At 33.1% G+C, this 24,008-nt stretch overlaps 1 protein-coding gene across 1 annotated transcript; it reads left to right on the top strand.

Moving 5' to 3' along the window:
- The first annotated feature begins 4,578 nt into the window (after positions 1 to 4,578).
- Positions 4,579 to 7,838, top strand: LOC110666329 (protein ROOT PRIMORDIUM DEFECTIVE 1). Its single transcript, XM_021826771.2, has 2 exons — positions 4,579 to 6,626; positions 7,637 to 7,838. The coding sequence occupies exon 1, from the start codon at positions 5,105 to 5,107 to the stop codon at positions 6,485 to 6,487; it is 1,383 nt and encodes a 460-aa protein (XP_021682463.2). The 5' UTR covers positions 4,579 to 5,104; the 3' UTR covers positions 6,488 to 6,626; positions 7,637 to 7,838.
- The last annotated feature ends 16,170 nt before the right edge of the window (positions 7,839 to 24,008 follow it).

Below are 24,008 nucleotides of genomic sequence, written 5' to 3'. Positions count from 1 at the left end.
ATAATTAAAATTAATATTTTACTCGTAGTACACCAGAGACGACTGTAGAGGTTGGGTGAAAGAAGATGGTTGACCCTGATCACCTATATAATTTTATTGTAAATTTATTAGTGCTAATTCAAATAAAAAAAAAAATTTAAGAGGCAATCCCAATTTATGCCGAAAATTCGATATAGTTTACCCTATATCTAGAACCTACCCAACCTGCAAAAATATTCAAATAACACTTATAAATTCTCAATTTCCATAATCACATCACATCAACATTATATAGCCCCTCCTGGGCCCTCCAAATCAGACAATAGTCATAAACTTAAAAAATTATGTTTTAGTCCCTATAATTGATATTTTGTAAAAATCCACTCAAACAAGCTCTAAAAATTCTAAAATTTTGCCCCGCGGTCCTTAATAAGATTATAAAACTATCGCAAAAGGAATTGTAATTTTCTAATCACCCATGAATATTTTATGAATTTTTATTCAAGAATATTACTCAATTCCATAAGTCTCCAACAACTAACATGTTCCTAATTCAACTCAAATCAATATTCACATATTTAACTCTCTATCGTCAAGCTTCAACCAATCATATAAAATTTAAATACCATAAATCCAGATGATCTTATAGGCTCGAATGCTAAAAATCTAACTAAAATCCACAGATATTTTTCAAAAATATTCTACAATCACTTAAAAATTCAACAAATACCATAAAATATCTCCAAATAATTTTACTTTCATCATATATTTTTTTTAGAATTTTTCTCTAATTTTTCCTGTTTAAAAAACACTGCATTTAAGTACCACAGACTAAGAAATAATGAAAATAATCTTACCCAAAACTTATCTGTGTCTCAAAAATTTCAAAAATTTATGAGGAAGTCTCTGGAAGTTGAATCATCTTCAAAGCTCACCGGAGCCATCGCTGGAACCACTGCGCACGGTGGCTGACCGCTGGTTGCCGGCGACATCTGTCGAATCTGATGATACCATAATATTCCTCTCCTCTTCCTCCGTCCATAGGTGATGTCGAATCGTCAATCCAACGGTCGGATCGTCCTAGATCTGACGAAAAAGTTTGAAAAATCCGAAATTTCTCTCTTCCTTATCTCACTCATCCGACCACCAAATGTTATAAAATAGGTATCAAAAAGAAAGCTCTCGGAACAAGCTTTTCAACGCTACCTCAATCGCCTCAATCGGACGTCGGATGAAGTCGAAATCGCGCCTGGAAGTTGTTGCCCACTGTGCGCGCGTTTTTCTCTCTCCTCCATCACTTACCGCCGCTTCTGGTGCTTCTCCGGCCAGCTGGTGGTGAGCTGGCGACGTCCAAGGTGGGGAGACCTCTCGCCGGCCTACCATGGTGGCTGGAGGCTCGCTGGTCAGAAGAAAAAGGGAGGGGGAGAGAGAGTGACGGGAGAGAGAGAGTTTTTGGGTGAGGGGAGGCTGCTGTTTTAACTTTTTTGAATTTTTTTTTTTTTATTTTGGATTGTTACACAAACCCACTTGATAATAAATGAAAATCAATTCTCACAAAATGAGTAACTATAATCTTGGTAATCTAAAATCTTGAAGCAAAATCTCTAATGTATAGATGATTTCCTTGAAAATTATAAGAAAAAGACAAACGTAGAGATGGAGAATCTATTTCATTTTTAATCTATCTCCTTACTGTAATTAATTCGTAGATGCCACCTTAATAGCAATCCTTCTTAATTTTACTTCACATGCACAAATCATTCATTCCCTCACTCAAAAAAACAATATAAAATATAACTAAAATTATCATTCCACACCCTACATGAAGACAACAAATTGCTACAAACAATAGCCAAAAGGCAATCACTGCTAGCAAAGAAGACTTTTTGATTTTTATGCTTTTTTGTATCTCCCATCACAATTTCCTCTCTCTTACTTTTTTTAGAACCTTCGGTTATTCCGTATCAACTTCCTCCAAAACCATGCCAACTCCATCCATCTTTCTTAACCCCTTAATCTCATATTTCAGCTTTCTCTTCTCACCTAAGCAATTACCTCAGCATAAATTTAATCAAAATATCCCCATCATCTGCAATCTTCATTTTGCATGTGCATATAAAATTCAAAAACTCAATTATCAAATTAACATTACAACGTGATAACAATAATATATAATTTCATTAACTAAATTCATTTACTCGAAATTTCGCATATAAAAAAAAGTCTTTTAGGATTTGTGTCATTTCATATTGTTCATATTTTTGTGACAATAGCACCTCATTAATGGGTTAACATCTTCGATATGTCCTCTTATGCATGAACTGCCCCTTGCTAAAGCAAACGACCGCAACAATGACGAAGATGAATCAATTTTAACTTATCTCACAAATCCTCACACAATGATCAAGGAACCATCAAAATTTATTTAGGTTTTATATTAGATTTGTGAGTGAAAGGAGATGATAGTAAACGGTTAGAAAAAAAAAATGATATTAGTCTATCATGTGACAATGTGACTCATTTTTTTGTTCAAAATATGCTAATTACCATTAAATTTGGATTTAAATATGTTATTTTAAAATTTTGAGGAACTTAAATGGATCTTAAAGTACTTAAAAAATTAACTAAACTTTTTAATAAAACTTAAAAAAAAAAGTTAAAATGAGCTTTTTGCCTTTTTTAATATTAATATTACTATATAAGATTTCATTTATTTTATAAAAAATATTTTTTTAAAAAATAATTTTTATATTTTTAATATTTGTGATACTAAGAAAAATTGATTAAGCGAAAAATATTTTTTCGAGCAAAGAAAAAATAAAGTAAAAATAATTTTTATTTTTTAAAAGAAAAAATTATTTTTTATTTTTAAAATTTTTATAATCTTATTAAAATATAAACACACTTTTATATATATATATATATATAAAATTAATTTAACATTATAATTAAATAATAAAATATTTTTAATAAAAAATATTTTGTATATATAAATTATTTTTTCCCAAATAAATTATCATAGATGAATGAAAATTCTGTGCATTTGAATCACGCATTTGATTGGTTGATTGATTTGATTGGATGGGTCTGCGTTTGGACTTTTTTGGATCTCTGTTGGGTCCTCTTTCTGGCGGGGCATGGAAGATTACAGTACAGAAAATCTAATTTATTATTATTTTTTAATTTATCTGAAAGGAGATCCGAGCTTCATGAGAATAATGACAATGCCCAAAAATTAATTAGATTATGCAGCTCTGATTAATTATGGAAATATGATTAATTATCATTATTAAATTATTTCATATGACACACATTGGCGAAACCAAGGGCAAATGCCTCGTCAGTGTTAATTTTGCTTTATGTTACGATAATATTGAATGTTGCAGTATCATGTAATGGGCATTTTTTTTAATTCTATATTAGAAGTTTTTCTTTTAATTTAGGTAATTTTCTATGCTGTGCGCTCATTATATGAAAATGATTTTTTTAGAGTTTAATTAATAAATTTTTAAGTATATGTTAATATATATACATAAAAATAAAAATAAAAGTATAATTTTAAACAAACTCAGACAGATAATTTCTTTAAATTATTTAAGTTATGTTTAACTAAAATCGATCAATCATGTTGATTTCAAATATTTTCGAAGCAAAATTTGAATAGCTCACAAATAATTTGATTGATTTACATCTGCTCCAAAATCTTTGTAATTTTCAAAATTAAACTTTATCTGAATTAATCATATAGATTGAATTTATAAAGAAACCTCAATTTTACTAAAAAATTGTACCAGGTTATAAAGGAAATATCAAGGAAATTCGTTTGGTTGACCAATCTGACAAACCTATTAGGGAAAGAGAACAAAAAAGATGGTCCCGGGTATAATTAAGTTTTTTTTTTTTTAAGAAGGATATAATTAAGTTAAAGCTTGTTAATTAAGCTTAATAACTTAACATGAATTAATCATATAATATAAGATGTCAAGGATTGTGGGGCATAAATTTAGATTATTATTCATCTCATAAACCATAGAAAATTAGCGGGATAATCAACAAGTTAAGACAATTTCTTTCATATTAATTTTCTTACTGTGGGCTATTGCCCAAAGATTATACATTTAACAAGTTGATATTTAAAAATTACTCATTGCAAGCCGCAGGAAACCAATTTTTCATTTTTCAAGTGGTGACCTGATGTAGTCCAAGCACTTTCTGGTTTTGTTTTCATATTGGAAGGCCGTAAATATTAACTATCTTGGAAAAGGGAAAGACATGGAGGATCCTTATTATAAACAACTTACAAAAAACAATCGGCTATCTACTCAGCTTTATTTAAATTTTGTTATTTTTATTATTACGCTAAAAATTATTAGATATAATTAAAATTTATTTAGTATTATTATTTAATATATTAATTTTAAATTTATTTCTTTCTTTTTTTAACAATATTTAAAATAGTAATTTTAAAAAATATATTTATTCACAATCGAAGAAGTTTTTGGTCCTTACTGGTAAGGCGCGTGTATACACGCATGGTAAAGCAAATAAACAGAATAAACGTAGGGAAACCAACGCAGGCATTTTCACGTTGCTGCTAACCCAACTCCACTCCACAGCCAAGCCCAATTTCCCACTTCCATGCAGTGGCGCGAGACTCAAATCTGCCAATCCAAAACCTAAGCAAAAGGGCTAACTAAAGCCCAGATTATAATTCCTCTCCTTGTTTAAAGAAGCCGTTTTCATGGCTTGGATCGCCTCCACCCGCCCATTGTCGCCAAAATCCATGATCTTCTATCACTGTTATTCTGTAAAGGTTTTTTTTTTTTTTGAAGGGAATATAAGCAATTCTTCTTGATGGTTTTTGCTTGCATCGCTTCTTGGTCTGATTCTTCATGTAGTTTAATGCTTTCGTGTCTATTGTGGGAATCATTATCAAAGAATGGGATAGACAAGGGATAGAGACTGCTGATGTTGATGGGAGGCAACTTGCCAAAGTAAGTTATTTGCTGGTATTTCATTAATTTCTGTTCTAATTTGTATTCCCGTTGAATTTTTGGTGTCAAGTAGATATTATGATTCAAATCAATAAACCTCAACATTTTTGGTGAGGGTTTAATCAAAGAATATGATTCTGTTGGAAAATTTTCGCTTCCAAATAATACTTCAAATCAGAACCCATTCTAATCCACTGAGTAGAAGCTCACCCAAAATCCCATTTGGTCCGTTCAACTCATTTGTCCAAAAAAGATGGAGAAAACCAGCAGATACTGCCCAAACCCGCTTGGAGAACCGAACTAGAGACTCTAAACTGGACAAACTCACTACTCACCTCAAGAAACTCAAAACCATCCTCAAAATTCACGAGCTCATGTCCAGTAGAAAACGCGGCCCTTATGTATCTGTGCAATTGATGTCCCGTTGGAAAAACATTATCGGATTGAACTTGAGTGTGGGTGCATTTGTTCAGAAATACCCTCACGTGTTTGAGGTATTCATGCACCATGTTAGGAGGAATCTATGTTGTAGAATCACAAAGAAAATGAGTGATTTGATTGGTGAAGAAGAGAATATTATTAAGGAGTGTGAATTGGAATCTGTGAGGAGAATAAAGAAGTTGTTGTTGATTTCCAGAAGTGGAATTCTTCACGTTCATGCTTTGAGGTTGATTAGGAGGGAACTGGGTCTGCCAGAAGATTTTAGGGACTCGATTTTAGGTAAGTATAAAGATCATTTTAGGTTAGTTGATTTGGAAGTAGTGGAACTAGTTGACCAAGCTGAGGATTTGGGACTGGCTGAAATTGAGAAATGGAGAGAGAAGGAATATAGGGAGAAGTGGTTGAGTGAGTTTGAGATTAAATTTGCCTTTCTCATTAATTATCCCACAGGGTTTAAGATTGAGGGAGGGATGAAAGAGAAAATGAAGAATTGGCAAAGGCTTCCTTATCTGAAACCCTATGAGACAAAGGAGGTTTTTAAGGTGCGTACTCCTGGAGGGGTAGAGCGGTATGAGAAGCAGGCAGTTGCAATAATTCATGAGTTCTTGAGCTTAACTGTGGAGAAGATGGTTGAGGTTGAAAGATTGGCACATTTTAGAAAGGATTTTGGTATGGAAGTAAATGTGAGAGAATTGCTTTTGAAACATCCTGGAATTTTCTATATATCAACAAAGGGAAGTGCACATACTGTGTTTCTTAGAGAAGCATATGTCAAGGGGTGCTTGATTTCACCAAACTCCATTTCTATTGTTCGGAGGAAAATGTTAGACCTTGTCTTACTTGGTTCTCGAAATACAAGAGAGTTGCAACCTCAAGAGGAAGTTAAGAAGGAAAGTGACAGTTTGGTTTCTACAGCACATGCTAGAGGTACAACAGGTGGAAATTGGATAATTCCAATTCTTGACAGTTTAGACAATGGACTTGACCATGATATGGTTGCTTCATCTGAGGAAGATTTTGATGAATACCATGAGAATGGAAATAGTGAAAGTGACACAAGTGTTGGTGGGTGATATGAGTGAAGCATATGATGGACTTACATTTAATTGTTCAACTCCGGTCACATTATTTACTCTTTGAACATCGGAATATTGCTACATGGATAGTCTGATTAAGATGATCAATTGCTACCCCTTGAAATATCAAGAATTTGTGAGTTGCATCTATGCTATAACTTTTTCTTCTTTCTTTCATTTTTATGTTTTATAGCTTTTGTGTGGTCATGGTGAAGGGTTCTTAGATAATTTTACAATGCACTAAACTTTCCAATAATTTCATTATTGCTGATTTTATTCAGTTCATAGCATTTGCTTATCTTTCCATTCTTCTACTTGGAAATAGCATCAACATTACTGTTGCATGATGAGAACTCAAACTTTTGTGTGGATTTCCTGTTTGTAAAAGAGAATTCACATTCCATAGATATGTAGTAGTTGCATTAGTTTCTCTACTTAAAAGTATAGCAAAACTTTTTGACTGGTTATTTGGACTCTGTTGATGGTTGATGTTAATGTCAAATTCTAATTGTTGCTTAATAAATGAATTTGTTTGCTGGTAAATCTAGACTTGTTTCATATTTTTGGTGCTGAAGAAAAATTATCTCTGGTTGTATATTTTCAGATTATTTGTTGGATCAGTTTTATGGGTTAATAGAATGGTTCAATCTTTCTTTCATTTTAGGTCTATCACAGTCTTGTTTCTTTGAGATCAAGTATATCTTCTTTGTTTCGATTCCTTTGCTGTATTCTGGATTGGTTACTTTACTGGAGTTTTACTCTTATTTTTTGCTTCACTACTTCTCAACAAAAGATAATGTCAATCTTTTATGCATGGATGGTGCTATTGTCACAGCCTAATTAATGAATTTACTTTTATACCAATTCTGCCCTTGTATTAAAAAAAATATAAAAAAAAGAGGGAAAAGCCTTTTCTTTCACAGCTTGAATGTTGATCTACCATTGATTTATTAACCAAATAGTTTGGGTTTATATTTAAGAAGATTGGAAAGGAAGGGCCTAGCCAACGAGATGCATAAATTGAAAGAGTTTGGAATCTATTTACTTCTTCACTGCTTAAATTTGGTTACACTATAAATGTGTATGTCTTAGCTGTTTCTTGAAAGCCAAGATTTTATCTACTTGTTCTGTTGAAACATTTTGCAGGGTGTGAAGCTCCAAATATGAGGGATGATTGATTTGATTTTGTATATGTTTTGGAAAGAATGGATTCTTGACTTGATCAAAATGTAAATGATGGGATTAGGTCTAGAAATATGAGAGAACAGTATAATCAAGTTTTTAGCTGTTTTTGACATACGTTACTGCTTGACTTTTTTGTTCAAAATAGAGCCATTATTTCACAGAATTGCACGAAAAAAAAAAAAAAAAAAAAAAAAGATGAGCGTTTTGAAGGTTGATTGAAAATATACCTTCTTAATTTTGTTGCTTTCTAATTTCAAGTTTCCTTAGAGCTTAAATAGTGGATAAAGCCGAATAAATAACTTTAGCTTAGTGGTTACCCTTTTAGTAACAGCGCATCTTGCCTAATGGTAAACATTATGCTATCTAAGAACTTAAATATTAGCGATGCACGAGATCGGACGTCTGCACCCTTTATCACTGTTATTAAATTTGGGCTGGCCGGTCTGCCAAATTGATAGTGTAATCGTGAAATGTACAAAACTTGTACAAATGGAGGTACTTTAATAAATTTTTCTTTTTAAATGTGTAATGTTTATTAAGTTTTTTTATGAAGTTTTTAAATTTAAATTTAAAAATTTGTAAGTTCTCTCATCATTTAATCAGTCAAAACTCATTCTATCATTCTTTTAATCTGTTAGAGTTTATTATTATTTTAATTAATAATATTTAAGTAAAAAAATTATTCAAGTTACCCTTTTAAATAATATGTAAATAATATGCGGGTTTGATCTATCTCTAGTGTTCACCCCTGTTTTCTGGGCAGGGGATGGTGGTTTTCTCTGGTTGGGTGTAGGGTCTCCCTCCCCTCCTCTGTGTGGGTTGTTTATAGTTTTGGTTTTGGTTGGTTTATCTTGCAAATCTAAGAGCTTGCAGGGTGAGAGTTTTTTAAGGACAAATCTAGTTAGGGGTAGCCATGGTAGAACCTTAGAAGCAGTGACTTTTTTTGTTGAGGATGGCATATGATGGGTTAAAAAGGCTGTCGGTGGTTGCCTTGTGTCATCCAGCGCCCATTGGAGACCGACTCTTTTGTCCTCGCCAGGTGGCTCGACACGAGAAGCTCAAGCTGTTGGATGGGCTTGTTCGTTTCTCAAGCGACTGAGGAGCGAATGATTTGGATGAAAAAGCGCTCTTATTTATTCTTGGGTGTCTTTGTGTTGATCTACTTGGTTTGGCCATGGTGGGGTTTTCTATTGGTTCTTTCTTCTGCTGTTTAGAGCGATTAGTGGTTGGGTTACCTGTGGAGTGCTCTTTCTGTCCTTTGATGGTTCTCTATAGCGAAGTTCCAACAAGGGGTTCCGGTCTCTTCCTCAAACATGTTTCTAAGTCTTCGGCTCTGGATCCCTCTGCTCTTTTAGTGGCCAGGTTCAATTTTGTGCTTAATAGGTTTGATTTTATTATTTAGTTTGGATGTAACAACTTAAATTTTTTTTAATAAATATTTTTTTTATTAAGCTAATAATTTATTAATAATTTATTTATTATTTTAAATTTATATTTTCATAATGGTATTTTTATTAAATGAATATTATTTTTACATGTATCATTATCATTATCATTATCATTATTATTATTATTATTATTATAAAAAGAAAGAAAAGAAAGAAAAAAATTAAAATTTTTCCAAGAATGAATCTAGACAACATGTCTATTCAGATTCATTCCCAAAATTTAAAAAAAAAAGGGAAAAAGTTGGATGTGACAATGGCGTGTAGCAGTGGGCTACACCCACTTTCAGCAATTAAAAAAAAAATGATTTTCTCTCTCTCTCTCTCCCACCACCACCACCACTCTTTCTCTCTCATCTCTCTCCCTCTCTCCTTTTTCTTACTCTGGCGACTGCTCTCACTGGCTAACGACACCCTAGGCGGCACCAGCAGCCATCGGCGATCTCTAGCTGACATCCGGTCAAGCCTTCAGCAACTGCGGCAAGGCAGGAGAGAGAAAAATGGGTTTCAAATTTTGAACGCTCGTATTCGGTGATCCCGACGTCCGATCGGAGTGATTGCAGCGGCTATGGACTCCTGATAGAGAGCTCTTTTAAATGATACCTACCTTGTGGAATTTGGTGGGCGTTTCTGGCGCTGGCAAGGAGAGAGAAAATCGATTTTTTTTTTTTTAACTTTTCGATGAGATTTCTGACGATCTGATTGTTGGATCGACGACCCGAGACCACCTATGGATTCAGGAGGAGGAGAGGAACATTTGGTGTGACCAGTTTCGACAGATATTGTCGGTGACCGACCTTTGTGTGCTGTGATTTTGGCGGTGGCTCCGGTGAGCTTTGGGGATGATTCAACTTTCAGAAACTTCCTCATAAATTTTTGAAATTTTTGAGACATAGATAAGCTTTGGTTAAGATTATTTTTCTTATTTCTCAGTCTGTGGTATTTAAATGCAATGTTTCTTAAACAGAAAAAATTAGAGAAAAATTCTAAGAAAAATATATGATTAAAGTAAAATTATTTAGAGATATTCTATTGTGTTTGTTGAATTTTTTAGTGTTTGTGTAATATTTTTGAAAAAATATATATGAATTTTAGTTAGATTTTTAGCATATGGGTATATATGATTATCTGAATTTATGGTATTTAAATTTTATATGATTGATTGAAGTTTGAGAATGGAGAGCTAAATATATGAATGTTGAATTGGGTTGAATTAAGAATATGTTAGCTATTGGAAACTTATGGAATTAAGTAATATTTTTGAATAAAAAATTTATAAAATATTCATGGGTGATTAGAAAATTACAATTCCTTTTGCAATAGCTTTATAACCTTATTAAGGATCATAGGGTAAAATTTTAGAATTTTTAGAGCTTATTTGAATGAATTTTTACAAAATGTCAATTATAGGAACTAAAACATAAAATTTTAAGTTTATGACTATTATCTGATTTGAAGGGCCTAGGAGGGGCCATATGATGTTGATGAGATATGGGTTGAGTTTAAAAGTATTATTTGAACCATTTTGCAAGTTGGGTAGGTCCTATGTATAGGAAAATTTTGTCGAATTTTTGGCATGAATTAGGCTGTCTGTTGTCTTTTTAGAGTCTTATTTTAAATCAGTGCTAATAAATTTATAATATAATTAATTAGGTAATTGAGGTTAACTATTTTCCTTCACCTAGCAGTCACAATAGTTCCTAGTGTACTGTGAGTAGATATTTATTTTATTTACAATTTTAATATTATTATATTTTTGACGTATTCATGCATTACTTATACTTATATTTATGTAGTTAAATATTATGCATGCTCTGCTTTGCATTTATACTTGATGATATTACTTTGGTTGCTATGTTTTGATAATCTAGAGCTGTGTGTGTGTGAGTGGGTGTGTATGTGGTATATATGGATATGGGTAAGATGGGCAAATCGGCTTGAGTTAGTCTCGCTTGAGGGCCGGTCCTTTTTTTGAGGAAGTCGGGGTGAGTACGGCTTTGAGTTGATCTCGCTGACCCCCGCATATGGGTTATTAAGTGAAAGTCCGGCTCGAGTTGATCTCGCTGGCAGACATTGGATTAAGAGAGCTGCGTAGGAAAATCAGCTCCCCATATATATATAGGTGTGAGTATAGGTTTGACACGGGTGCGTGAGTGTTCCATATTATCTTTGATGTGATTTTATGTGATTCATTTGACTTGTATGAAGATGATGCATTCCATCTCCAATGATGCATTAGAATTAGATAGTTATAGAAATTGTATGTAAAATAAATATTTACTCTCTGAATCGAACGCTCACTCCTGTTCACTATTTTTTCAGGGAACAGTATGAGTTCTTTTTCAAAGTAACTTGCTTTCTTTCTCGCAAGTTCATTAACCGTTATTTATTTGTAATATTATTTTTTTAAATTTGTAATTTAGAACTACGCATATGTTAGTAGTATTAGGGATCTTGTTAGAGAGAATGTTAAATTGAGTTATTGGTTTTTACTTAACGAAAATTTTTACGATATATATATATAATTTGTAAATGGTGATAATAGGGTTGAGTTGGACTTCCCTCGCTTTAGTATGTGATAATCATCGGGTTGGGTTGACCCAAATTAAAATGAAATATTTTATTTTTATTTTATTTACATGTTGGGCCTTAGTTTTTGGGCTTTGGTTATGGATTTAGAAACAGTAAGGCTTACTACAGGCCTCAGGAGTTTTATGTCGACCCAGGTTCTAGTGTCGGTCCAGCCCATGGGATCGGATTTTGACATTGGGCTTAAGCTGAAACCCCTCCTTAATCCCTCAAATTTTAGTGAAAATTTAAATTTCATGTTAAAAAAAAAAAATTGTTTATCATAGTTACTTGCTGGGGAGGTAAGGCAATGGTGAAGGTCGACAGAGGAGAAGAACTGAAGGTTTAGAGCTGGAGTGGTGACTGGTGAGGTAAGAGTGTTAGGCGACAGAAGAGAGATGGGGTGGACATGCAGAAGAAATAAAGATTTGGAAATATATATATATATATATATATATATATATATATATAAGAAATGGATGGTTGAGATCATTTCCTAAGGATGGATGGTTAGGATTTAATGTAAGTAAAAGTAAAAGAGAAAAAAGGGTGAGTTGGGTGTCGAACTCAAGACCTGTATATGCTTCAAAAGGTAATTGACCACTAAGGATACTGTCGCAAGGGTTTTTGCAGTTGTCTGGACGAGCTCTCACCGAAGTGGGTAAAGTGAGGAGTCGCCACTTTAATTTTGAGGGAAATTAAAGAAAACCATTTGTAAAGGTAAATTAAAAAGAAACCACTTCGAATACAGAGATTCTAGGTTTGGGGTCCGTATACGGGTGGGAAAGGTGTTAGGCACCCCACTTCGTCCCTCAACGAGGGTAGACAGATTTAACATTGTGCTCTTCATAAATTAAAATTGCTAATTAGGGGGGGGGGGAAGGGGGAGGGTGTTGGAGTGACGATGTTAATCTTTTGTATGGATAAAAGGAATATTTGATATTTCACTATTCAAGGTTGCCCAAGAACATGAGTACATGGGATGACTCTTAGTGAGTAGATGTTGTGTAGCGGATTTTTGTTTAGGGTTAATTCGAATATTAAAATTGGGATATTTTGGATCCAGGTTAGGAGAATTCCGGTAAGAATTCTCTCCCGATCTCTTGATGTATTTTGTTAAGAATTTAAGCTGGAGATTTCGGATAAGAACTCTCTTCCGAACTCCACATACTTTATTAAGATTTGGCTGAGAATCGGGTAAGAACTCTCCCTCGATCTCTTAAAGTATTCTGTTTAAAGTTTAATTGAAGGATCTCGGATAAGAACTCTTCTCTGATCTCCACATATTTTAAGATTTTGGTTGAGAATTGAGTAAGAACTCTCCCCCGATCTCTTAAAGTATTCTGTTTAAAGTTTAAGTGAAGGATCTCGAATAAGAACTCTCTTTCGATTTCCACATAAATTTTTAAGATTTTGGCTGAGAGTCGGGTAAAAACTCTCCCCCGGTCTCTTAATGTATTTTGTTAAAAATTTAAGTGAAAGATCTCGGATAAGAACTCTCATTCGATCTCCACATTTTTTTAAGATTTTGGCTGAGAGTCGGATAAGAACTGTCCCTCGGTCTCTTAATGTATTTTGTTTAAGATTTAAATGAGATTTCGGATAAGAATCGGGTAAGAACTCTCCCCTGATCTCTTAAAGTATTATGTTTAAAGTTTAAGTGAAGGATCTCGGATAAGAACTCTCCTCCGATCTCCACATATTTTTAAGGATTTGGTTGAGAATCGGGTAAGAACTCTCTCTCGATCTCTTAAAGTATTCTGTTTAAAGTTTAAGTGAAGGATCTCGGATAAAAACTCTCTTCCGATTTCCATATATTTTTTTAAGATTTTGGCTAAGAGTCGGGTAAGAATTCTCCCCCGATCTCTTAATGTATTTTGTTAAAAATTTAAGTAAAGGATCTCAGATAAGAACTCTCCTCCGATCTCCACATATTTTTTAAGATTTTGGCTGAGAGTCGGGTAAGAACTCTCCCCTGGTCTCTTAATGTATTTTGTTTAAGATTTAAATGAGATTTCGGATAAGAACTCTCCTCCGATCTCTTTAATATATTGCGTTTAAGAATTAAGCTGAGCTCGGGTAAGAACTCTCCCCCGGTCTCTTAATATATTATGTTTAAAAATTAAGCTAAGCTCGGGTAAGAACTCTCTCCTGAACTCTTAATGTGTTTGCTAGAATGGCGTTTTGTAAGGACTTTGAGACTAAAAATTCAAGTAAAGGGTCTCTCTTGACCCCTCTTTTTTAGGGGGTGGAGTACCGAATACATAGGAAACCCGTGTAAAAGCTTTTCCTAGCCTACAGGACCTTATAACTAGGAGGACGACGAAAGACCGAACTCCTTTCCGATCTCCTGCGTGATAGCTTTATCTGAACTCTTTGGTCCGATCTCTTTAAGTTGCTTGCTCAGGATTCGAGCTTATTTTGATTCTCGATCTATTGTGTCATCCCCTGGGCTTGTTCCGCGGCCCGACCTCATGACTTATCTATTCAGCATAATTTTGTTCCCCATCCTATTTAACCCTTTTACCATACCCCTCTTTATTCAGTCCCAAAAATTCTTGTTAAGATACTCTTACCTATACTCCTTAGAGTATTTACAAGCCACTGAGGACTCAAACATCTACTCTTGAAGGGAATGAAAACTAAATGACGATAAATGGAATGAATGAAATAAAAGAAGATACTGGGAATAACTATTGACCTAAGTAATCTATTTTGAGATGTAGTGCGACTGGATATCAAAGAAATTTTAAAGGAAAACTGGAAAAAATAAAACGAGGATATTCGACAAAATAACGGTTTAGACACTTACCTGTAGGAAGTTGAGGAGATAAATGAGTTAACTCCGGTGTCCACAAGTCCTGCAGAGGTGAAAGTTGACGGCAGAAGGACTCGAACTTGCCTGACGTAATGGCAATAGATCGAAACCATGTTGAGCTTGGAGAGTAATGTGCCGATAATAGAGCGGTGAGAATGGAACTGAACGAAAATGGCTTCACAGAGTAATGAACAGGCACTGAAAATGAAAATCTCAGGGTTCAAAGCCCCCTTTTGTGAAAATACTTAAGAAAACTGGTTTCTAAAGTTTCTCAACACTACGAAAGCTCAGAATCGTAAGTAGCAAGACTGAATCAAATTTTAGAGTTTTTTCACTATAATCACCACCTTCTCCTTTTTATCCCTCCCTTCTATAGTATTACATGCAGGTATTTATAGAGAACGGGTGCCCATAATGAAGGGTCAGGATCTCACCAGGGGAGACGGAGGATTTAGATTCAAAAGGACATAATCTGATATCTCAGAATTAAAGAGAATCAAAATGGAGGGTTGGGATTTTATTCAGAATATCCGTCCTTTCTTCTCTTAATCCAATGGCTCAGGGTCTTGCCTTACAAGATGGATCCAAAGGCTGGAAATAAAAAGCGCCAAACCTGTCGTCTGCTTTTTGATCCGAGGGCTCTGGATCCATCCTTACAATTATGATCAACGGTGGAGATCGAGACGTACTGGACTGCCTCAACTATTTTGGCGTATGGCGGCTAGGCAGGTGTTTCTGCAAATGAGGCGTGTGGTGAGGATCTGATCATGCCTGCAACGCTTTAACTAACTCGGATCTGACGATGAGGGGAGTCGATTGAAAGTTATTTAATCTCTCCGTGCTTTCCGATCTCTATTTTCTTTCGATCCCCCTATTTTGACCCTTTCCTTTTTCGATCTCTCTCTCGTATCGGGTCCCTTCTCATTTCCCAATCTCTGGTCTCTCAATCTTAGCGAACTTACTAACTTCTTCTTTGTGCAGGTATGGCAGGTGGCTACACTTCTAAAGAGAGCCGCAAGCGCAAGAGGGAGGTCTCTCGAGAGGTGCGGGCGATGAAGGAGGCCACCATTACTGATGCTCAGACTCCTCAGCAAGAATTGGTAGAGGTACCGAGCTCCCCTCCCTGACTTCAAGAGCAGCCAGTTCCTGAAGTACAGGTCACCGTTCCTCCTCCTCAGCAGATCGAACTTCCACCTCCTCCGCCTCCTCGGATCTCTTCCAATGTGGAAAGGGAGTCTTCTGGTCCTTCGGTTAGGACGCTTTTCCGAGGCGCTCAACTCCTGATCCAATCGCTGGAAAGGAACCGCTCTACCTGAGGGAATCCTGGCCTAGCCAAGGTTATGGGCGCCTCCATCTGCTTCCAAGAAGATCGGAACAAGTTGGCAGAGGAGAGCATCGATGATATTTTAACTCAAACAATGAGTTTGGGCTTGGAGGCCATCGCAAATCAACATGTAATCAGAGAGAAAGCCCATGCCTTAAGGAGGGAGATTCTTAAGGCGGTCCAGGATGTCTCAGCTGCACAGGCTCAACTCTATCCTGCCAATGACTACATCGCCAGATTGAAAGATAGGATGAAGCGTTGCGAAGAGAAAATAACCGAAGTGGAGCAGGAACTTGAAGTCACTCGAGCTGGTCGATCTGCTGATCTCGCTCGTTTCGATGAGGAACTTCGGGCGAAGGAGGAGGAGCTCCGAGCCAAGGATGAGGAGCTCCAGACCAAGGAAGTGGAAAGCGACGAGGAGCCGGATAGAGAGAGAGAGAATCAGAGAGCGGATGATGTACCTGGGGAGCAGGCTGGGGGTGATCCACTTGCTGAATGACTTGTATATATTTTACTTTGAAATGAATTGAAATTCCTTTTTTTGTTCAATTTCTTGATGAGATCGGAAAGCGTTCAAATTGTATGAGTACTTAATTGTTTGAACGTATTTGAACATTAAACTTGAAAGCGATTATTAATCAGAGTATAAGAGATCGGAAAAACATTACACGTAAGCATGAGATCGAACTAAGCCATGACTAAATACCGGGTAAAACTTTAGAACATTAGAATTGCAAAGACTCGACATTTACTTGAACTCTTAAAATCGGAATCGTCATTAGACCGGATAGCAACCTTAACTTTATTTTAAGGAAAATCTAGGGTCTTCAAACGAAAAGCCCGATCACCTCATTAGTCGAATGAAGTTCTACAATATTTGTACAGAGAGATCTGAAAGTATCAGTAGGTAAGACTGTATGGTCCGGAGACCCAATATTGATTCGAACCCATTTGATAAGAGATCGGAAAACAATTAACTAAGCGTGGGGTCGGTTTGTTCCATGGTCGAGCAATCGTTAAGTTCGGAAAAGCCATTTGTGATCGAAAGACATTGGTTGAAAGCGGATAATAAAGTCGATTTTAAAGTTTCTTGACTTCGGAAGTTGGCTAAAATATGGTGTCTACATATACAAATATATATAATTTTTTTTTCTTTAATTTTAATTTATTTGGGTCTAATTAGTCTTTTTTTTTGTCAAAAATCAAACCAAATTGAATAAATTAAAATTTTCAAAAATCGAACTGAACCTAATTTCTATAAAAATCAAGCTAAACTTTCAACTAATTTGATTTAGTCGATTATTTTGGCTTAAACCGAATAATATTCATCCTTATTTAATTGATTAATTGCTAAAATTAATAATAATATATTGATTATGATTACTTGATTTATAATTTAATTGATCGTGATTTACTTGATTAATTGGTAAAATACGTTATAGTACTTGAATATGATATAATTTATCATAATTATTTGATTTATGATATAATTGATTATAATTTATTTGATTAATTGATAAAATACTTAATAATGTTTAATCATGATCTAATTAATTATAATTATTTGATTTATAATCTAATCGGTTATGATTTACTTATTTAATTAATAAAATACTTGATAGTATTTGATTATAATATAATTGATTATAATTACTTAAGATTTAATTGATTAATAATTACTTGGTTAATTAATATAATTGATTGTGATGCAATTGATTATAATTATTCCATTTATTGTCTAATTGATTAATAATTATTTGATCAATTGATTTCATTATTAATAGTTACTTAATTAATTGATCCAATTGATTTGATTTAATTGATCATAGTTACTTAATTTATAATTTAATTATCTGATTGATCTAATTGACTATGCTCTATTTTGTTGGTAATAATTGACTTAATTTGATTAATACAATTTTAATGATTCTCTAATTTAACTCCAAATTAGATTATAATTTAAATGAAATAATCTAATGACTTGAATCATGTTACTTCAAATTAAATTATAATGTAAATGAAATAATCGGGTAATTTAAATTTTTGGCATAAAAAATAATTTAATGAAATTGAGGGATATAAATTGTGATATACGTGTAATACAATGGGTAAGGACACATTTAGGCTCTAAACAAATGCGTGTTTGAGTCCTACGGATGAAACTTGCAATTTTTTTTTCTTTTTTTCTTTTTTTTTTTTTTTGTTTTTAAAGTAAGGTCATATGCCCGGTTGGACTTGGGTGAGTTAACCGATTCACCAGTTGTCTAGTTGGTTTGTACAAGTAAACTTCAATTTGCTAAATAAAAGGTATGAAATTTGAATTGAATCAATTATTAATATGGTTCTCCGTTAAATTAATTCGACTAATTGCTAGTTGTTCTAATCTAATTTCTAGCAACACTGTATGAAATCAATTATGATTGATTGAATTTTTGTGTGATTAGAGATGATTAATTAAATTTTTGATAGGCTATAATTAGTTGAGAGATTAATGGAAGTTATTGATTGGTTGAAGATTTGGTAGGACGTGATTGGTTGAGATATTTATGAGAGTTGATTGATTAAAGAAGATGAATGATATAATTAGTTGTATTTTATAAGAAAAATAAATTAATTTAGAGCCTAAATAATTTAAAGGTGAAGTAAACACTTCACCTTATTTCTATGTTTTCTGTAAACAGATTTTTATACACTAAGTGAAGTACTGTTGTAAATTAGTTTGAATTTTTAGTTAAAAATCATGTGCTTTGAATCCATGCATTCTTCTGCCATATTGACTTAAACAATAAAAGCAGTTAAGTCATTTTTAGAGGGCATTTGATATAAGATTAATAAAGGGTTATTATTTTTGTAATTTTTAATTTTTCATAATAATATTTAGATACTTAAAAGAAACTAAGTTAAATTTTTATCTTATTAATATTTATATTATCTTGAGATGTTAAATATTGTCATTGAATGACTTGTTTAATAATTATCCTACTTAAAAGTTAAAAACTTATATGGGCAACATTTAATTATTAATTTTTTTTAAACTTTTTACTAATTGTAACGCCCCAAATTTTAAATGTATTATTTTGTGAGTGATATTAATATTTTTATTTTATTTAAATTTTAGGAAATTATTTGAAATTTTTCGAATTTTCGAAATCGGGTTTGATTTCCTAAAAATATAAAAATTTGATGATTTTTAAAAATTAATTTAAAGGCCACTTGGTAAAACTAAAAATATATTTGGAGTCTACGAATTTTTCTGAGTTTTCTAGAATTTTTTCAAAATTTTTGAGCCTCGTTTTCGGTCCCAAGGCAGAGTAAAAATTCAAAATTTTGTATCCTGAATTGAATTGGCCGAATCGAACCGGACCGGCCCTTTTCTTTTTCTTCTTCCTTCTCCCTCGCGCGCCCGACCTTTCCTCTTTCCCCTCCCGTTTTCTCTCTCTTCCCTCACCCCCAGGCCGCGCCGCCGCCTCCCAACCTAGCCGGCGTGCCGCCCCGACGCCTCCCCACAGCCAATCGACGTTCTAGGCGGCCGGAAAACTCGCGTGAAGATCACCCGACGCGTGCGCACCGTTTCGTCTTCCCGGTCGATCCGACCACCGGTTGGGCCAGATCTTGTGTCAAACACCATCTATACCTCGAGAGCTTTCTATAGACATCAAGAACACCAAAATCCATTAAGCGGTTTGTCCAATTTTTGTCCGAGAGGTTTTAGCCCATTTCGACTTTTGGGCTAGATTTCTCGTAAATCGTGAATTCCACGAGGAAACCGAGAGTACCATAGCGCTTCACTCGTCGATAGCTTTGCAGCAATATAAATTTCAAAATTTTCGGACACCGTTTTTCGGTGGGTCCCACGAAACTTCGCAGTGTTTTTCTGAGCATTAAATAAGCTTAGAAAATTCTGTAAAAATTTTATACTAACCCCCGTGTTATGGGCTTCGTGTAGGTATATTCAATTCGCCGAAATTCGACAGTTGTCCGAGTATGTGAATTTTTAGCCAGACAAACCGGCTACCGAAAAAGTCTTGGAATTGGATCGAGATTTTGACTACCCCACCATTGTCAGACGCTCCGCGCGCGTTCCCGAAATCGGAATAGGCATTGGTAAACCCGAATCTTGCTTTTTCGCAATTTTCTAGTGCTTAAATGGGATTAAAAATCCATAAAATATTCGTGATAGCTAAGAAAATTATGATTCCTTTTGCATTAGCCTAGTAATATTGCTAAGGACCGCAGGGCAAAGTTTTAGAATTTTTAGAGTCTATTTGGGTAGTTTTTGCAAAAAGGGTCAATTATAAGGATTAAGCTGTAATTTTACATATTGTGATTGATGACTGTTTGGATGGGCCCAGGAGGGGCTGTGTGATATAATTGAGTTGTGGGTGTATGGTTGGTGGATATAGAAATGTGTTTTAAACCTATTTGCAGGTTGGGTAGGTCCTAAGTATAGGGGAGTTTTTGCTGGATTTTCGACACGACTAGGACGTCTTTGGTCTTTTTCTTAGTTTGTATTGAGTTAAATTTATTAAATGATTGTAATAAAATTGTCAGTGTGGATGACCTTCTTCCTCCTTGACCACCACGATGATGGCTTTGTCAAGTCTGTGAGTAAAATATTAATTTTAATTGTAATTTCGATATTTTTATATGTTCAAGCATGCCCATGCATCACTTATATGTATATATCTATGTAGTTAAACTCTAGACACGCTTTATGTTGCATTCACAACTGTTAAAGTGCCATTGATGTTGTTATGGTAATTTGGAGCAGTGTGTGTGCGTTGGCATGCGTGTGATGTGGTGTTGGCTATAGATAGGACGGGTAGACACGGCTTGAGATCTTCGCTGGGACCTGGTTCTTCGAGGTAGACACGGCTTGAGTTCTTCGCTGGGACCCCGATTTGTTTTATTAAGCGAAAGTCCGGCTTGAGTTCTTCGCTAGCACAGGTTGGATTAAAGAGAGCTGTATAGAGAATCAGCTCCCATATATTTATGATTTGACATTACTGGGTGTGTGAGTGCTCCAAATTACCTTTTTGTTGTTATGATGTGAAAATATTACCGATGTTGCATTTCACTCTACAGGATGCATTAGCTTTAGATAGCTATAGAGATTATGGTTAAAATTGATATTTTACTCTCTGAGTCGAACTCTCACTCCTGTTCATTATTTTTCAGGCTACAGGAGGATTATTGTTGTGGTTAACCTGCTTTTCTCCTTCGCAGGTTGTTTATTAATGTTTGTGTAATTCTGTTAACTCTTAAAATTTCTGCATATGTTAGACATATTTATTTAATTTGGGTCTATAATATAAATTGTCATGTTGGACCTGTAAACTTATTATTATATGCATGTTTGTTGGACTGGATGAGGGAGCTGAGCTCCCATTTATTTTTATGTTGTTATGAGTATGTGGAGGGTGAGCTGAGCTCCTCAATTGATTATATATTATGTTTACAGGTCGGGTGTGTCAAAAACTCTCCGTTGAAATGTCCACTTTATGGTCGGGCTCTGTCCTGTTGAATTCTTGAAATTGGGCCCAAATGGGCCTTAGAGTTGGGTTAAGGAATAGTTAGGCTTACTATGGACCTCAGGGGCTTTAGGCTGGCCTAGGTCTTAGTGTGCTTTAGGCTGGCCTAGGTCTTAGTGTCGGTCCGGCCCATAGGTTGGGTCGTGACACTAATTATATTCTTAGTGTAAGAGTATGTTTTGTAGTGAGGAAATGTGAAAGAAAAATAATAGGGAAAAGGGGAAAAAAATTCTCTTATTTTATTGAAAGGAGAAAAAAATAAGGAAAAATTAAAAGCTTACTTCTCCCACTACTCCAATTTTATAGTACAATTTTTAAAATAATTGTTATTGATATTTTATAAACTAATATTATAATAATAAGGTTAACTTAGATACATTAAATTCAATAATGATTTCTATAAAGCTATTACGAAGATCATGAATATAATTCATTGATTAACTTTCTATCATTCTTTATTTTAAATAATACTTTTAAATATAATATATTTATAGATTATATTGTAGTCAATATTATTTTTAATTGTAAAATTTATTTTAAAATAATATATATATATTAAATAAAAAATAAAAATTATAAAGTTAACTCAGTTAATTAAATTTCTAAAAGCCTCCTATGATTCAAATTTCTTTCTGACCTTGTATTGTAGAAAGGAATGATTGGAAAGAAAAATAAGTGAAATTAAAAAGAAAGTAAAATTTTTATGGAACGAAAAATTACTATTTTTTTCACAAATATCTTTCATTGGAAAAGAAAAGGAAATGAAATTATTTTGTTTATTTTTAACATTTTCATGAAAAGAAAGCCTAGAAAGAAAAAATTATTATATTTTTATTATTATGCCATATTAAATAAATAGAATTATATTAAAAAATAACTATTTGAGGGGAAAAGGCATAAAAGGGAAATATAAAATTAATATTATTTTTCACTATTTTCTGCCCAGATTGGAAAAAAAAATTCACTTAAATTTTCATATTTTATCCTTTTCTTATTACAAAACAAGAAAATTAACATATTCTTAATTTCTCTGTTCTGTAAAAAGGAAAAGGGAAAAAATTTATGAAGATTACATGGAAAATGCTCCATTTTTAAAGAATATTTTCAACCATTTTATTTTTTGTCCAACTTTGGCAGAAAATGATGAAAAATGATATTAATTTTTCCGTTTTCTTTTTATGTCTTTTTTTCCTTTTTAATATAATTTATTTATTTATTATGACATAATAATAAAAATATAATAATATTCTTTTTTTAACTTTTCTTCTTTTTTTGTAAAAACATAAAAAATAAATAAAATAATTTCTTTTTTCTTTTTTTTATAGAAAATATTTAGAAGGAAAGTAATAATTTTCTTTTTCATAAAAATTTTATTTTCTTTTTATTTTCACTTTTTTTTTCTCAACATTCGTTTTTACAAAAATACATCCTAAGGAGATATGAACCATAAGAGGCTTTTAAAAATAAATTAATTAACTTGAGAGTTTTTAATTTTTATTTAATATATATATATATATATATATATATATATATATATATATATATATATATATATTATTTGAAGATAATTATTTTATTACAAAAGTTTCTTATAAATGTTAAAAATTAAAAAATTAATAATAATCTTTAAAATTTTAAATATTATTAAATTTTAAAATATTATTAAAATGTATATAAATATAAATTACTAAATATTGATAATTTAATTTTAAAAATTATTTAATTAAAAATATTTATATTAATAACGTACTATATTTAATAATTTTATACTTAAATAATTTTTTTATAATGTATCGTTGCACCACTTAGGGGTGGTCACGATCCGATTTGAAACTAGAATCGAACCTAAATCAGACCCGTCAAATCTGGATCAAAATTGATCAAAACGAAATCGTTATTAAATCGAACTTAAATTGTTTTTCCATGATTTGATTCAAGTTCAATATATTATGAAACCGTTGAATCGTCGGTTCGATTCAATTTAAAACTATTGATTTAAAATCAAATTGAAACAACAGTTCGATTTAAACATGCACAGTCACATCACACTGCAATGCAACCTGTAGGCTAGACTGCACCTAGTGTGCTGCACCAGGACCGCGCCCCGCTGGGACCCCCTCCCACCCCCGCCCCCCGCCGCCGCCGCTCCCTTGCACTTTGTCAATTCATGGGTCACCTCCTTATTAATAAAAAAATCTTAATCTTTTTTTTTTTTTTAAATTTCAACGGCAAAATTTATATTATTTACATTTTTTTTAAATTTCAAACGGTTATAACTTTTCCCTTAAACAATAAAAAATTAATTAATTTTTAGGGATAATTTTAGAAATAAAAATTTATGAAATCTCTATAAATATCGCAACTCACTCCCTTAATTCATTCACATAATTCTCTAAAATCTCTCAAATTCTGTACACAATCATTCTCAAATCTCTTTATAATTCTCAATATTCTTTAAATTTCTACATTTTATTTTTTTATACACTCATAAAATTTTCTAATACTTCATTATTATACTCAATAACTTTATTATTATTTTTTTATACTATTATTAAAATTTAATATTTTCTCTATTACATTATTTTTTTATATCCACACAAAAATTTCTACTGCCTCTATTTTTTTTAATATTCTACACTAATTTTTT

The sequence above is a fragment of the Hevea brasiliensis genome, chromosome 16 (genome assembly GCF_030052815.1).
Source record: "Hevea brasiliensis isolate MT/VB/25A 57/8 chromosome 16, ASM3005281v1, whole genome shotgun sequence".
Classification (NCBI taxonomy): Eukaryota; Viridiplantae; Streptophyta; class Magnoliopsida; order Malpighiales; family Euphorbiaceae; genus Hevea; species Hevea brasiliensis.
The sequence above is the reverse complement of the archived record's forward strand: the minus strand, read 5'-3'. Positions and strand labels throughout refer to the sequence as shown.

What these genes read in the sequence shown, in the direction of transcription:
- LOC110666329 (XM_021826771.2), top strand. Translation starts at nt 5,105, where the DNA reads ATGATTCTGTTGGAAAATTTTCGCTTCCAAATAATACTTCAAATCAGA.